Consider the following 17,900-nt stretch of genomic DNA (forward strand, 5'->3'; position numbering starts at 1 on the left):
TCCACCATTTCTGATCCCCTGTGCATGTTTTCACTCCTCACCTGCCTCTGCGTTTATTTTCTCACCCAACAAAACTTGTAGAAGGATGGTCTTGCAAATACCAATGCTTTTAAAGCTGGCATGTTTGAAAAGACAGCAAGTTTCCAACTAATTTCATGAACGCTGCTATCACACAGAGTACCATGACTCACATGACTCCAACAGCTGGTGACCACCCTCCTCATCCTTTGTCACACACTTTTCTCTCCTCCCCTGCACCACCTCTTGTTTTCATGCAAGCATTTGAGGGAGTGGATCCACTGAAAACCAGCCCTGGCAATAATGAGCGCTTAACACAGGCCCAAAGGAACACCTATTTCAACATGTATAACTGCCACGTTCTAAGATATTCTAATGCATGCCAGAGATATGACAGCCTGTAAGACACCCACAGCAGGAAACGTTTCTGTTGCAACCTTTCAATTAGAGAGAGAAATCTGCAGCAAAACAAGCTTCATTAATTACAGCTCTCATAATTCCCCACTGGATTTTCTGATGGCGGGATAGCCTTATTACTTTGCCCTCTTTAGTAGTTGTTCTGTCCTATTCAAATCCTACCTTAAAGTCCACACCTAATTTTTGTTTCTTATTTCTTTTTATCCTTTACTCTTGTCAAAAATACTATTTCTGCACAATTCTGTGTATTTTTCAACAGAATAAAACATTACACAGTATATGAAAGAAAGATGCTATACTGCATGACATTTTTTGTAAAATGTTTTGGAGTAAAAAGCATCAAAATGGTCTGACTAGTGGAAGTCTAAAAGCTTTAAGTAGTTTAAATACGAAAGGTGACACTTCTTTCTTTGAAACTTCACTGAGTTCCAAAAGACAATCTTGTCTCATGTTCACCAACTTATGTTTTTTGACCTTAACCTGTTTGTCCCTCATTTTTCTGGTGATTCAATTAGTTCAACCAACAGCTTATTAAATGTATTTACTTCATATTCTAAGGAATTATATATGTGGCATATATTTGTAACTCAACAGTTCCTACAATACAGTTAAGTACAAAATATGTACTTCTGCAACGTGGTCAATTATACATTCTAATTATTTTATGTCCACTGAATACAGCAGATACACTATCTTCTGCAATGTTATTCTCAAAAAAACAGGGCCTGTAATAAACTGCTAGGACTAGGACATTTCTTGAAGTATCTTCCAACACGCTTATGAGATCAGTCATAATATTTACATACACTCAAGCACTTTAAAATCTCAAGCTGTATTAACCAGCTGTCATCTTAGTGTCAAACTCCGGTCATTTTAATGTGAAATAAGGGTCAGCACATGATTTTAGCTATTAATAAAACATTTCTTAGCTACTGAACTATTAAACTATAAATGACAGTTTCCCTCATCAAGGCTCTTCTTAAGCCTCTTCTACACCAGGCTTTACTCAGAATGATCTATACAAATTTAAAAAAAAAAATACAATATAAAATACACTGCAACAACAACAAAAAACTGTTTAAATGCTAACCATAAGGCTGATTGGACTGTATGTGATTTTCGCCAGTACTTTCACTGAACAGTACAAGCCTGGTCTCTGCTAACTACCTTTTATGAAGTGAGGATGCATTTCTATAGACTGGGCTATGCAGGACTGTGCTGAACTCCTAGAGGCTACTACAGACTTAAAAATCTGAGCCTATGCATCTCAGATTCTTCACTGCAAAGGATAAAACACAGAACAAGAAAACAGCTCTAAAACCCTGCTATTAAGACTCAACATTAAAGACAAACTTATTTTTCAGGAGACCATATGTGCATTAAAAATCAGACAAAATTGTTATTACGTTAAAGAAACAACAACTTTCAAGGTATTGGGAAATAAAACCTAGTAAACTGAAAGCATTATTTCACCAATTGGAAGTTTAGTAATCTCGGGTGCTACTTGTAAAAAAGATACGATTGTTTTCTTTTAATACTAAGTATCACTTTAAGCCCTTTAAATGTGCATAATCCAAATGAGAACTGATTAAGTGTTTAAACTGGAAAACTAAATACCAGGCTCAAGAGAAGTTTACAATGAAAGCGTTCCATCCCAAATAGAAAATAAACTACAAATCACGCTAATGTATGGCATGTCTATATACAGTTACTTCAGATTCTTCTCTAGGCTTAAGAATCTCATCTGCAATTTGAATAATATGAACTAGATATTTGTACTTTAGAACAGTAAGCACTGTGCAAGTATGCTTATGTGCCTCAGTGGTCTTCAATAAAAACAATGGGAATTTAAAACACATTAGTAAAAAAAAGTTACAAGATAGCTATAAAAATCCTAGTTTTCTTTATTACGTAAGCTTGTTTTTTTTTTTTTAATGCCACCTTACCAAACTTCTCTCTTGCAGATCTAACACCTTGTATATATTGCAGAGCAGAAAACCACACGTGCTTCAGCCCATTCCAACATACATAAAAAAATATTCCTTTATTTTTTCTTTCTGACATTGAGAAAGAGTTCATAAGAAACAGGGAATTTCAAATCAGCACACCGCTTTGGGATGGTTGTCTTTCTACTGATTTTCTGAAACAGAAATCTACCATAAAGGGGAAAAAATAATAAACAGCAATCCCAAACTGATCAAAAATTATACAGCTCTCCTTTTATAAGGATTAAGTTCTATTACTCTTTATATATACGAATATACAAAAATATATTGAAAAACATTTTAAAGTAATCGAAGTCACAAAAATGAGTCAAAATAAAATAAATACTGACATTAAGGCTTAAGATTCATTATGACAACTAAAAAGCACGTGTCTGACAAGATAGAGCACAGTTTTAAGTCTCTGCTGTGAAGCATTATGAAGATCATTCTTCATCAACATTGTTGCAATATGCCTTTTAATCACAGCAAGAATTTATTTTCATCTTGCTCTTGTTCCCTGCAAAGACTGAGAAATTATCTGAAAATTCCTTGAAAATTTTATTGTGCAGAGTTCAAAAAATTTTGACCAAAGTGATTTAAACTTAGACTAAGTGAAAGCCACCAAAACTAGGTTTTTATTGCTGGCCACTAATGAAATTAATACCTTTATTAACTACAATTTGTAATTCCCATATTATGGTATTACTACCAAACTAAAGCTACCTACCAAGTCTAGCTCAAGGCACCATAAGAAATGACTAGCAGGCTGAAACAACCTGGACTGACAGTGTTCCTGGATTCCATCAGAAAAGATATCGCTGACTAACACCACTAAATTTAAGAGCCTGGGTTTGACATTGCCTTCCTCTAAAGATATTTAAAAAAAAAAAACAAACAAAAAAAACAACTCATGTACTGGAGAAGGAACTCTTAGGACTCCCCATCCTTACTCTGACCTGACCTATTAAAGCTCCTCTCTCTACTCTTCATTCCTAGATGAAGAGTATTCGGCTAATCTGGTCCCCTTAAATATCAGTGGAGGTCCTATCTAGCATTTCTTACAGGGAAAGCAGAACCAAAGATCCTGATTGAAGTTCTTTTGTGGTCATGCTTCCTTCCACTATATCAGGAAACCATCTGTACAGCAGACAGACCACCTTGCAGTGTTATTGCACTACAAAGCTTTTTTGGTCATGTTATATAGCCTTCTAAAGATTCCTGGATGAAAGGTGGTATATATTACAATTATGTCAAAGAAGAAAGAAGTTATGAACCATACTGCACAGTCACTAGATACAGTCCAAGTAGAGGAGGCAAACTTTTCTAGTTGCTCATTTGTTCCCCTCCCACACTTTCTGTCTAGTACAGACCAAATGGATGTTGTTTCCTTAGGTCACTCAAAATGTTCAAAAAATTGAATTAAGTGTTTTAGGTCAAGTGACATCACCCTGCAATTCAGCAATTCCTCCTTTCCCCTTGTTGCTGGTTATTATGGTTAATTTGTTCCTGTTTCTTTATTTTTCATTGAAAATGCCGACAAAAAGAAGGTGTTTGTTCCTGCCCACCCCCTAAGTCAATCACTCTTATAATCACTACCTGTCCTCCTGGAAGACACAGAAGAGCTCAGGGGCCCATGACAAAGCTGACAATCATTGAAACCCAGAGCTTTGTTGCTCAAAGTGCAAGCATGTACTTCTTTATAAGAAAAATACATGCTTAAAACCTCAGCTGGTGTGCAGCTCCTCAACTGTCACCATTTCAGTAGAATTAAGTCACTCATTCTACATACATACACAGACTCATGTGGGATGTGCAAAACCACATCTGATAGGCATGCTGCACACACATAAGAGGCAGCATCCACAGCTATTCTCATTTAATGCCCAGCAAGAGAAAGCAAAGCAGCACCGTATAAAATGGGGCCTCAGGTGCTTGTGCACAGAGCCCTTACTCAAGGTACAGGAGTTTTGAATTCTGGGTCCTCCTCTGTCCATGGACACTCCTGCCCTTGAGTGAAACGGAAGGGAGAGAAGCTTGGGGAAAGGGGGGAGGAAGCTATGAACATCAGGTCCTGCTATTAGAGAATTCACCTAAGGGAAACATCAGTCTGAATTCTGGCTTCTGTTCCCAACATCACTTGTACATCTGTCCAACAAAAGATCAAATTTAAGTCTTGTTAATGGACCCGTCTGGTTTAGCAGCAGGCATTCCTTGTTCTGCTCTTCACAGCATGTTCTGGCAACCTACACCACTGTCAGAAACTAAGCATCAGAAGATGATTCATTGATTAGCACACTACTAGTAAATGTCTGGCAGTGTTGCATTAATTATTCTCTTTGCAGAGACTTAGCAAAAAAAAAAAAGCTTCAAAACTACTGCCTTAGGAGTATTCCACATCAACAAGCAGCCCACTAAAGATTTAAAATCCCAAATCTGGCTCTTCTCTACACATACATTTTATCTGTGCAAGCAATATGGAAATCTGCTACATCACAGCAACTGAAAGAATTGACTGTATGAAGCAATCTTAATCTTTACAAATTAGAAAACTGACTATTCATGCGTATGTGTTCAAGGATTTGGAAGCATTCTAGTAAACAGCTCTGATGCCCTCTGATAATAGTAATTTACTTCAAGGAGGCCAAAAACTTTGTTGGATTCCTGTACCTGGCAAAAGTGCTATTTATCACCAGATGCCCCAGATAATTCCAGGAATACGCTCCTTCCCACTACTGCTCATTAGCAGCAGTCCTATGAAGTGAAGGAGACTTTTTAGTTAATAAATGCTGCAAGACATTCTATAAAGTTTAAGCTATCCCTTTACAAAACAAAGCCAGCATCACCACAATCGCACATTCAGGCTGTCTAACCTGACACTACCAGAAAAACATCGGTTCCAAAAAGAGCTCTGAAAACATGAACTGAAAGCTTGCCAGCCACCTTAAGGAATAGATGTTCACATACTATGGTAAGTCAGTTATAATACTATGCTGTACTATCCAAGTTGAGTAGCACAGATTTTTGACTTTCTTGTTCTTTAGACTATTTAGACAATAGTAGAGAAAGGAAAAACTGAAACCTTAACAAACCTAGCACCTACTGACATCAAACAAGGTTTATTTGCACAGTAGTTGCTTGTGAACGAAGAGGCACACATTAAGAATTTGGATAGACAAGAACATATGCATTAACATCAGATCCTAAAAGTAGGCACTTGTTTTAAAATCCAAGCAGCTTTCTTTTGTTCACAGAGATATCTGCTAGGGATTGTCTGTGCATATATAAAATGAAGAACAAGAATAGATCTTTACTTCCAGCAATGTTACATAGCCTACATAAATAATGACAAAGGAGAAACTACTTCAGTTATGAATCCTTAACTAATTTTAGAAATGCTAGCTTGGTCTAACTGAGACAGTACAACTTTTCATTCATTAGAAAAACCGACTGTGGAAACAGTGTGTATCTATGGTAAATGCTGATCTGCTAACCAACCTTCAAAAGTGCAAAATATTTTAAAATCAACTCCACAAATATTCCTGATTAATTCTACATAATTGTATTCAATCCTTTAGAAGGGAGAAGGAAAAAAAGGAAGAAAGATGTGACCATTCATCGACCCCGCCTCTATAAACACAGCTTTAAAAAACATACATTATCTACAGCCATGATACCACTGTAAAAATTGCAACACAGAATGTGCTTTGTTCCATACAATTTTGAATCCAATAAAAATAAAGCATTGGCTAATTTTTTAATTGCAAGGCAACAAGTAGCCCCCATTAATCAGGATGCTAGATGTGCTATGGAAGTTGACATTCAGGTTAAGCTCAAGTAATTCGATTTTGAAGATCCATGTAAATCCCGTGTATTTCTCCACAAGTTACAGAGAAGCAGTTGCAACGTATCTGAGCTCTCATCTTCAAAATTAAGATGCCCAAATTTAAAATGGATTTTTTAAAAATTGGGTAAGTGTCCATAGCGTAAGCAGCAGTGAAATCACAACATGTGAACGTGCTACTTACAACTGAGATGGATATAGTGGTGACACTTAGGTGTGACTTGGGAAGAGAACAGAGAGGAGAAAAAAGGAAGAGTTTGCTTAAAGTGATCAAATAGTAAATCCTTCTTGAAAGCTACAAGAACACAATGAAATTTACAAAGAACGAATGTGAAAGTTTTTTGGAACAAACATCTAATAAACAAAAGAAGTATACATCATTCACAACCCCATGCAAATACTTAGACTACATACACTTAAAACTAAGATTGGCTTATAATTAAATCCTGGTACTTTATCTTTCTCTCTCAAGTCCATGGAAAATGTCTTGCAATGGTTGCCTGACATCACATTCATTCAAAGTCAAACGTTAAAGTCATTAATTTGAGGCTAGACATAATTGTGCAGAATCAGAATTTAAGTTGGGGAGCTAATATGCACAGCGTGAATAAAGAATTAGATGCAGCCCATTAGGATTCTCACTGCAGTATCATATTAAAACGCTTTTAATTAGATCTGAAAGTTTGACTTCTCTACATAAGCAGCTACACATTAAACAGCTTAGAAGTACAGTAGTATTTATAAAAAAACACACTACAGTAACATAGATAACTAAGTGCTGAAGAGAATCTTAACCCTTGAACTATACAGCTCCTCATGTACTGTGATGTTACAGAAAGTCATTGTGATAAATTTTTGCCAGCTGATTACCATTTTTAACATCTATTTCTGGTGAGTTCTAAATAGGATTACTGAGTTTTAATAACATAAACCAGAATAAAAACACTGTCACATATCAGTGTAACCATGAGTAGGAGAATAAAAACGAATGATAAAAAAATGTAGAAAGGGACAACAGCAGATGGATGAAAAGTCTCAAAGAAAGAAAAAGTGGACTTCCAAAACTTCCGTTTTACTGTGTTTTTTTTTTTTTCTTTTTTAAAAACATGTCTGTATGTCTCATCTCTACAACAAATACATTAAAAAGGAAATACGATTTTACCACTATGGGTGCAATGAAACTGAATGGAACTAAGTCTTTGGGTGCTAGTCAGGCTCAGGAAAAAAGAAAAGGTAACTTTAAATTCTTAGAGAAAGATGTGAGTATTTACCCATGCCAGTTCCAGCTGGTGCAATCTCTTTGGAGAAGATTTCTAAAGCTTCTTTTCGCTTATGATGTACAGCAAGCCAAATAACAGCTTCCCGAGGACCCTGCTTCGAAAAAAAGCATAAGTAAGATTTGCTTTGAAGAACATCTATTATATTTGCCAAATCAAAAAGTAACTGTAGCTCAGCATTCAAATTACATCTAATGGGAACATTTAGTGCTTATCCAACATCACTATAATTTTGGTTAATGTTTTATCATCTTTTTCTTTTGCTACCATGAAATCAACTATTGGAAATTTCAGACTGCTACAACACCAAGTAACTTCTCCATCCCAAAGAACCAAGCACTATAACAAACAGTAATTTGTAAGAAAAGAAATACTTTGCTGTACTCGGTGGGATGGGCAAACCAATTGTCCTCTTATTTTTAAGCACGTTGAGAATACTTTGGGGGTCAAGTAAGCCTGCCAAGTTTACTTCTCTCATCATCAAAAAGCAAACAGATCTACTCAGGAAAAAAGAAATCAAACCTAATCCTTGGGAGTTAAACAGGAGAACTGAACTTTTTTAAACCAGCAGTTTTCCAACAAAAACACTGGACACCCCTCCAAATGTAAACCCAACCACTACTGTCCCTACTCTACAGCCAATACAATTCCCTCTGTAGATAAGCACTCTCTCTTACGATTTTTCTTCTGTAAAAATCTCTTTTTTGCCACTGAAAAAATTCACCACTGGAAACCATATACTGGCAAAAGCCTCGGAGTGAACTTCTAACTCTAGTATTTTAAGCAGGTTTCAAATTCTAGGTCTGTCCCTCAGCATCTCCTACCTTTTCCCTAAAACAAACATAGCTGTTACCATCATATACAATTCCAAACTTACTTAAAGCAATTGTCAATTTACACAGCTTGGCATAGTGAAAAATCCTAAACCATTAGGCCTAAAAATAAAAATATGAATTTATGCATTAGAGTCCTCTTAAATTTAATCATAGCATAACAAAACAACCTTTTTTCTTTTCATATTTTAAGACTTCAGTAAACAGTTTAAACTCAAAAACACACACACAGATATATGTTTTCCTCTTCAAAATAACTACAGAAACTCCAAGCTGGATCTGAACTCTGAAACTGCCTTTTAACACATTTCCTAACTCTAGTGCTACTTATTTGGATTGCCCACATTTCTGTAAAGCTGCATTCTTTAAAAATGTTATGTAAAATTAAACAGCAAATTTAATTTTAGCTTTTGAAATGCTGATGTCTTGTACATTAGGATCATTTTCCTGTGTGTATACTGTTACATTTTCACAAAAAATGATACTATAGAACTTGTCAACATCAGAAAATCTCAAGTCAATTTCAGGAATTTAAGTAACTTCAACAATGTAAGAACAGGGATGCATTTCCTATTGGCAGCTGCTGAAACGGTGTGTTTATAATAAACGCTGGAGTACCCTACACCAAGCATTCTGGATAGCGTAAGATTATCCCAAAGAGGGGGACTATATGAACAGACTACTGAATTCTGTATTCCAACTCAAACATATGGTAAAATCCCCAAATGAACAAACTCACTGACGCCAGCTCATACCAATGTAGGGATATTTACCAATTTATCATAACTGGTGACCGGCTAAAACCCAGTTAATGAAGGGCCTTCACAGAAGAATATGGCTATGATACAAATTCAACTTATTTTTTTAAAAAACATTCCCAAAGCTATCAAGAGATTCATTAATTACTACTATTAACAAGTAATAGGAAATACTCTTGCAGAAAGCATGCTTATGCATTCAGTTCACATCTGCTTCCTGCTTCTAAACTGTACCATGTCTTCAGTAGTCTAAGTTCTATGTTCACCTCCATGCCCACAGATGCAAGGTGGTGAATGATACTATGGTCTAAGAAAATAGTAAGTTGAGTCCTGTTCTCAGGAGGTGAATCCAGTATCAGAACTGAAGACGCAGACTATTTTACAGTCATTTATCTTACAGTATCATAAGTTTAAAAAAAATACACACAAATAGCAAACCAAGGATATATTTCAAGTTTAAAGATATGTTGTAAAAGGGTTATTAAAAACTAACATATTTTAATTAATTAAGCATTCTTCTTGTACTGTTAAGAGGAAAATAATTTACTTATATCCATATTTAGCGCAGTTTTTATATAATGAACTAAAATCTGATGTCCTATTAATATGTCTCTTTCACATGAAACACATCCAGTATTCTCTAAATCGTGAACTTGTGGATACTGTGACACTGTCATAAACCCCTTTTTCCTCAAGAACAGAAAACCAGAGCAGGAGGTATTAAAAATTATATACCACCAGGGCTACTCCGTGCTGATTCAGGTCCCTTGCTCCTGCTGACAAAGCAAGCTATTAGAGTGTCAAGGAACAACTATGTAAACAGGGGGAACTGAAAAAGGAAAGGAAGCAAGCATTTCTGAATTTCCTCAAGGCTACTTTCTGTTGTCAGCAATAGTCAATGCTGTACACATCAGCTCAGACTATGCTATACTGGTCTACCTAGGTCTGGGATATACATAACTTCACAGTTACAGAGGAATACCTTTGCATCCAGTTTGAAACACGTGTGTGGGAATTCATTCAGCCATACCGGACATTTACACTGAGCTCCAAATACTGTTTGGTACCCAATTCCTGTCTTGGTATTCACAGACATATTTCCCTCTCTTAAGTTTAGATGGTAGAATCTTCAAAGCAGGGAGTGTTTCCTTGGCTGTTAATACATTGCCTAGCCTAATGTGGCTCTGGTTTTAAGCACTGTTATTTGCAATCTAAATAACTGCATTTAATTTTGTATGGAAATACATGATAAGAAAGTGAATACATGATTCTGAAACCCCAAAGGGCAGATGTTTTCCTTAGGAGCCTACAACTTCGTTTGAAATGGCAGAGCAATGCCCACTCCTCCCCCATTCTTCTCACACTCCTACCACCGCTTTCCAAATGAAAACTCTTCTGGTTAGTTTCTTCTAACTCTTGGTTTCTTCTAATTGTTGAAGGACCAGGGTGAAGGGGGTAAAGCAGTAGAGCATCTTCCTGTATTTCAGCCTTAACTCTCACTTCCTATTGCTGGCATGTATGTGCTTTCCATACAACATAGATAATGCTCTGCTCTACTTTTGTAATATATATAAGACTTAGGAGCAGACATATTCAGTGAACTGTAAGAAAAGCAAACTGAACAGTAAGAACAGAGAAACTGTTCTTTTCCAAGTCGTTATTCACTCTATACAACAAGTAATACAGAAAACTTTACATAATACAACATTACAGAATGTAATACAATTCATAATCATAAGGAGCTAGTACAAAGAGAACGCATACAAGTTCAATATCTGGAAAATCTGTTCCTATGTTCCAAAACTTTGATTCTGTAATCTCAGTAACACAGCAGGGTTTATGGTCCTAAAAGGAAAGAGACCACATCATACAGATGGCTCATCAGGAAGCAACTCTTGCTGCTGTGCAGAATGAAACCGAAGTCCAAGCACTAAAGTAAGCAGCTGCATATGTAACTTGCCCCATTTACATGAACAATTTCTATAATAAGAACGTCACTACCTTTTTCAGTATTTTCTATACATACAAATTTTCAACTATTTTACATGTTAGCATTCCTAAGATCCAACTCAGACCTGAGTTATGCCAGTACGTTAATGCTTTTGCAAGACTGCAATTAATAAAAAAGAATTAAATCCTACTGTTTTAGAACAAGCGAAGCTGTCTAAATATTTTAAGTGTATGTAAGTGGGGACAAGATTTACAGTCTTCTTCCTTTAAAAAGGACTTTCACATTCTAGATTAGGAAAACAAACTGGGTATCACAGCTGCAGTAGTTACAGCCATCATTCACATTCTTACAGATGAATATAACAAGTCACAAAACATGACACAGAATTATGTAGTTGAGGATTGTTTCACAGATAGGACCCACAGGCAGTTTTAAAGTTGCACAGGCAAAAATAGTTCTGCTATTTCCAGACTCAACAACCTTTATAATGTGGTCTTTTAAATTGCACTAGACACAACTTTAAGTCTACTTTATAAGAATTTTATAAGACATTTCTTTAGATGAATAACATTAGAACAGACTACAATAACATTTTTGTAAGATTTCTTATCAGCGCTTCTGGAAGATCCAAAACTGTAAAGTCTTTGTCAGTATAATTTTGTACACTAAGTATGACACTGAATTCTTTGCAAGATGGTGGGGTGAAATTCCCAAGATGACAGTGACTTCCTTTAAAGTTATGGAAAAGATAACAATATGGAAAGATTAAAAGAGGTCAGTAAAAGTTTAAGAACACTCCACTGAATACTTACACCATCTCTACTCCTTCTAGCATGAGGTCCATATGTATCTTCAGACCCTAAAACCTGTATGTTAACTGCACTGTAATCTTCATACCCAAGCTGACTGAAAATAAGACGAGTCCTGCAACAAATGATTGTTTTTTAATTAGTAAACTGCCTCGAGGTAATTATCTTGAAGTAGCCCCACATGGTCCACAGAGGTTAGCTCTGATGTAAACTGGACTATGAACACTTTTCACTAAGCAAATGCATCTGAATACTATATCAAGTGATGCAGTATCAATCATATAATCAAGTGATAATTACAAAGTTACACCTCTCAATTTATCCTTCGGTTTCAATTTGAGCCATTTTTCTATTCAAATTATTTTTAAAATGACAGGCAAAGACAAATCAATTTCAGGTGTTTTTTTAATCTTTAAAACGAGAGCAGCTGAAAATGGCATTACAGTACATGCAGTCTTCCTGGTTTTCACACTGGTAATTCAGCCCTTATCTTCATTCCTCCTATAAAGTATTATGACCTACCAATAAACACATGAAACTACCTCATTACATCACGGGCACCAACAAAGGAAAATCTAACTGAAGAAGGAATTTGTATTCAAACCTTAAAGGTAATTAGTTGGGATTAATGAACATACAACTCACATGCTAAGAATTAGATAAAGTTTTTTAAAGAAAACTTTTCCTCATTCTTCATGCCTGCCATCTTGTGAAATCCCCGAAACTCGTTCTGTAAGTTCATTTCCACCAAAAGCATGTTGTGTCAAGAATGCCAAGCTTGTCCAGTCATGACTAGTAATGGGGATGACCATTACCTTTTTAAATACACTATAAAAACACATACTGTCTTAAGAGAGACAGCAATTAACACTTTTTGACAAATATTATACTCATATTAGAGCATTAGCAACAACTTTTAAAAGACAGTCCAATTCACAAGCACTGAATAAACTGTGAATGACCCTTACAGTCTTTTAAAAATAGTCATATAAAGTCCAAAAACCAAAATAGTCACAGTAGAAAATGAGACATAAAAAAAAGCTTTAAAATAATCCAACTGTTAGAAGTATGCGAATGTTAATATGTTGGAAAAATAAGTTAAATTTTGAAGCACAAACTAGTTTTCCAGTAATCTTTATCTGGAAACCTTCTAGCTGTTTCAAAGATCTAATCAGTTGAAATGCTGGAATTATGTTAGGATGAAAAAAATATTTTCCATCAATGGAACATTTTGAAGATCCTGATAATATCATCACTGTTACAAATATTAAACATGGCACCTGAAAATTTAAGCAGTATATGGGACTTAAATACGCAACAATTAAAGAAATGCATTTTAAAGAGATGAAGGTGATCAGTGTACTGCAAATGAGGCCATTTTATTTCAATTAACGTGGAAAAAATACTTGATTTAAGGTATCTAAATATGCAAAAACAATGTTTGTAATAAGGTAGAATAATTTATCTAAAAACATTAGAGATCCCAGAGTCCCAAATATATTCTGTGGGTAGTTTTTAGCCCTTTAATGTGTCTTGCTACTGTAATAAAGAAGCTGAATTGTTTACAAACATGTTTGAAATGAAGGAGAATATACTGACAGTCAATATTGTATATTGTGACTTTTAATACACATAACAAGCCACAGCTGCTCCAGGCATGCCTCATGTGCTGGATGTCAGTTATTACGCCAGTTAACCAGCCTATGACTATCTCCCATCAGCCCTTCTCTGAGGGGTTATTCAGGACAGGACAGCACAACAAGCAAGTTGAATTTTCTAGAGCTCACAGTGGCAGCAGCACCACAATCTGTTTCAATCCAACAAAAGATGTGTGTAGTCCCATCTAAAATGGTGTCCAAGAGTAAACATGAAAGTTTCAAAAAAGGATATATGCTATTGTGTGTTTTTAGAATACAATCTAGATGTATTGTATTCTGTATTCCCCCTCCAATTTCCCCCTACCCCAACTTCCAAATATTTGAGTCACAGTGTCTTTGTATTTAACAACTCTTGAAGGTTCTTCCACCCCCCATCTTCTCATCAGTTTTCTCAGTAGCTTTTGGAGATGTACCATTTTAGCATCCACAGCCCTCTGAAGAAAGGGATTTCAGGGCTTAATTACAAATTCTGCATCAGCCTGCTCTCATCTGCTATGTCTCTTGAGGGAAATCACACAGCTCTTCTCTCATCATGGCACTGTACACGGGCATATAAGCATTCTGTTACTCCAAGTCCACAAATAAGCTTGCATTTCTGAGAGGTGTCTAGCCTACATGGCTTGTTCCACAGGTCTATAATACAATGGAGGAGAAGTCTAAAACATTGCTGAAAGAAATAGCTCACATAACTATAAAGTTTGTGTGCTATGGGAATAAATACTTAGAGACTTCTGTGAGGACATGGAATTATATTTAAGAGGAATCCCTCCTCCAAATGTACTGACATATACTAACAATATGATTAAAGGTTTATTATGCTGTCTTTGAAAATTATTCAGGCAAACAAAATAATTAGTCTCATTTTACAAGGCACTAGGATATTTTGTTTCAAACAAACTTGGTAAACTGCCTATATTATTAGCATCAAGACTTTTGATAAGTTCTGTGAGGGGAAAAAAAAAATATCAATGAAACTTACCTTCATGTAGGTTTCTCACTGGCATCTAATAAATTTTAGTCTAAACCATAGCTTTTCAATATAAATTTGGGTCTCCCTCCACTATCCAGCTGTCTATTTTTGAACAGTTTTTGACAACTTTTCCCCCCTCTGTCAAGTAAAGTATAGTTACAAGTTGTTTAGGAAACCTGTTGTCAGACTGTTCATGTCTTGAAATGTCCTCCTAACTGGAAGATTATAATTTTCTATGGTTCTTACGAGGTTAATGATTAGCATCAGGTCACTGTTCTATTTTCATTATTTCTGAAGTCAAAAAGTCAAAACCCCTTACCAGCCTCAAATACTAACCTTTTGAGAATACTTTCTGCAGTAAGTTTTCCTTTTTGTACTGCCTTTGGACCTCCCACAGGACAGACAGCAGTAGCTCTGAAACCATCAAGGTAAGTGGCACTTACCTAACGATAGAGGGATTACAGAATTATATAGGAGACAATATTGATATACTATAAATGGTCTCTGACAATTATTTTCCTTATGCTCTCGGAGTGGAATAATAAGAAACAATCATCAGGAAACTTGTTCTATTATTTAAAATTCAGAATGGTATTAGAGGAAGATTCAGATTTGCAAAACTGTAAAACTGAAAACTAAAGGAAGACTTCTAAAGTAGGTGTGCAAAGCATTATGTCCATTTGTCACTACACGCCTATTAACAGTTTCAAAAAAATTGAAACATTTCACAGTAAGTCTAACTTGCATATTTTAGAATATTACAACATTCAATGTATTAAATATGAGATATATTCAAAATGATTCCTGAACAGATATATTTAAAATTACCTACATAAGAGATGATAATAAAATAATAAAAACTTACTTCACTGCTATATAAAAAAACTCTCATTCTGCTTATTTACTTTACTCCATTTCATGGTTCATTAGCTCAAAGTATCAAGTCTCAATTATTTCCTTTAGTTGTACAAAAGTACACAAGTGTAAAGTCAAAAACAAAAACTACAGGTGGATAAGGCTGCTGAACAAGACAGTTGCTGACGTTTGCTGAGCAGAAGCAAAAAAGTCTTGCTTCAAACTGCATGCTCAAACCAAGGAAGAAAAGTATTTCCTGCTTAATTATCTGCAATGCTAAAAATGCTTTGTCAATATGTTCCAGCTACAGCACCTGCAGGGAGTTCTATGCTAACTTTACAATTTGCCAAAACTAAACCTTCTTTGGTGATACTATCCTTGAAATATTTTATTTTTTAAAAACTGATACTCTATCTTAAATAAAATGGATTTTAAAAGTGTCACAATTATTTTAAAATGCAGTAAACGTTTTTCTTTAAGTTATACACATATCATATTACTCAAATAAGTACTGGTAGATCTGCACAATTCACTACTTAAGTTAACTCACTTTTGATATGGCTATGCTAAGCAGTTAATTGCTGAACTCTGCCTTGCTCCTGTAAAAGTCAGATTTACTATTAGCTTAAACAGGAAAAGGATCCAGCCCCCTACCAGTACACTGCCAGAAGTGTACTATCTTAGAATCCATTCAAGAAATGGAGACCACTAGGAAAAAAATAATCTAGTAGCAAATATAAAACTTTGCACTTTTATTAGGAGTGCAGGTTTCTTTCAATAGATATTTCAGGAAACTATACAATCAATTATCTATCTCAATTATTTTCTCTCTTCACATAAATCCCGTTATTTAACTTTTATGTGCTAGGTGGTTTTCAAATTTCATAATGAAATGGAGTATGATTGGTATGCCAGTACAAAATTCACTAAGTATTATGAAAGTGACAGTGTGCTAACAGATTCATTATTATTGTAAGAGAACCATTTCCGCCTTCTCTGACTATTTTTGGATTTACCTGTTATACAAATAAACATGATTTTAAGAATCAAATAAGGTTTGTTTGGTCTTTAGCTTTCTGTTACCCCTCTGCCCACCCCAGCTGATTATGAAGATTTTAAAGTGGCAACAGTTTTTTTGCAGAAAAATATTAAGCATTTTCTCCTAAGTAATAAAACATTTTACACTCCATAGAAAGAGTTAATACCTTATAAAACGTCGAAGGAGGTGATCCTTTTGCTCCGTGAACTTTCACTGCCCCACCTTCAAAACCTACAGCGGTTAAAAATCAATACTTTAGCTTCTTCAGTATAACTTCAAAGACAGTCTTTTATGATACATGTTAATCAAATGCACTTAAAAATAGTAATTGATAGCTGTACTGCCACAGAAGAGAATCTTTTACATAACAGTCCTCCTTGACTTAGAAACACAAGCAGCAGACTGGTGACTAAATTTATGACTTCAATGAGCCTTTTAACAAAATGCTTGAAATGTTTATTTGTGTACTTAAAAATACTTGACACAGAATGTAGCCTTAGAACTACAGTAGAAAATAGTTATTTTCCACTTAACAACCAGTTGTCGCACACACACAGCACACATTTACTGTATCTTGCTGGAGTGGACTGCAGTACCTTGCTTGGCAAAGAAACAAAACAAGAAGGATGAGAAACCTGTGACAGCTTCTTTACTGATAGCTTAGAAAAGAGTGGAATAATTTAACATCAGCCTCCTTGTTGATAACAGAAACAGAACAGAGTGAGTGTGTGCACCAGGGCGACTACCGTGTTCAGTATTAGGTATATTAATGCCAAGAATAAAGTGGAAAAAACACTGCCATGTCATCAGGTTCGAGCTTGAACTGGACAAAAATCAATAGGTGCAATCTCTTGAAAATTAGCAGCACAGGATCAACACCTCGCCAAACAAACAATTATACTGTAGTTCACCTGCAGCTAATCTGTGATCGCAAATATTTACAAGTTTAAAGCTTTACACAAGTACTCTGAAGAGATTAAAACAGCAGTTCCTTCAGAACATATTTGAAAAGTGAATCAGACTGACATAAATTTTATGTATCACTCGTAAATAACATCATCACTCTCTCCACCAGGTTGACATAAGGTTAGCTTGACTCTGTCAATACAGAACAATGTCCCTACAGACAGAGTAAAAATCTGGAAGAGTTTCATATGCCTGATTAAGGAGTAATACAAACATAAAACCCACAAAACAAAATGCATGACATCCATTGACCAAAAGAAAACAGAAGCACCTCTCAGTGCAAACATTGCAACTAACCCAGCAGGACAATAAAATTGGCAATGTAAACAGCAAAAACAGATAGCATGCCCTGTTTTTACTGGTGTACGTGTCAAAGCACTTCAAACTACAAATATTTAAGAAATTTGTCTATTTTCCATCTGCTATATTTCTAGGAGGACTAACTGAAAGTTCATGTGAAAGTTCATTTTAAGTTCAAACATGTCATATCGGGTCATTTGCAAGCTAAAAGTTCACAGGAAGG

General features: G+C 35.4%; 1 protein-coding gene across 1 annotated transcript in view; it reads right to left on the reverse strand.

Moving 5' to 3' along the window:
* Positions 1–17,900, reverse strand: part of LOC308194778 (uncharacterized protein) — a 62,064-nt gene that overhangs the window by 24,925 nt on the left and 19,239 nt on the right. Inside the window, exons 10-13 of the mRNA XM_080591093.1 lie at positions 16,578–16,642; positions 14,854–14,960; positions 11,893–12,004; positions 7,533–7,635 (exon numbers count right to left, since the gene is read on the reverse strand). Of these exons, the coding sequence (XP_080447219.1) occupies positions 7,533–7,635; positions 11,893–12,004; positions 14,854–14,960; positions 16,578–16,642 (387 nt within the window). The remainder of the gene's footprint in view (positions 1–7,532; positions 7,636–11,892; positions 12,005–14,853; positions 14,961–16,577; positions 16,643–17,900) is intronic.

The sequence above is a fragment of the Anser brachyrhynchus genome, assembly GCF_964034855.1.
Source record: "Anser brachyrhynchus genome assembly, chromosome: 4".
NCBI classification, from domain to species: domain Eukaryota; kingdom Metazoa; phylum Chordata; class Aves; order Anseriformes; family Anatidae; genus Anser; species Anser brachyrhynchus.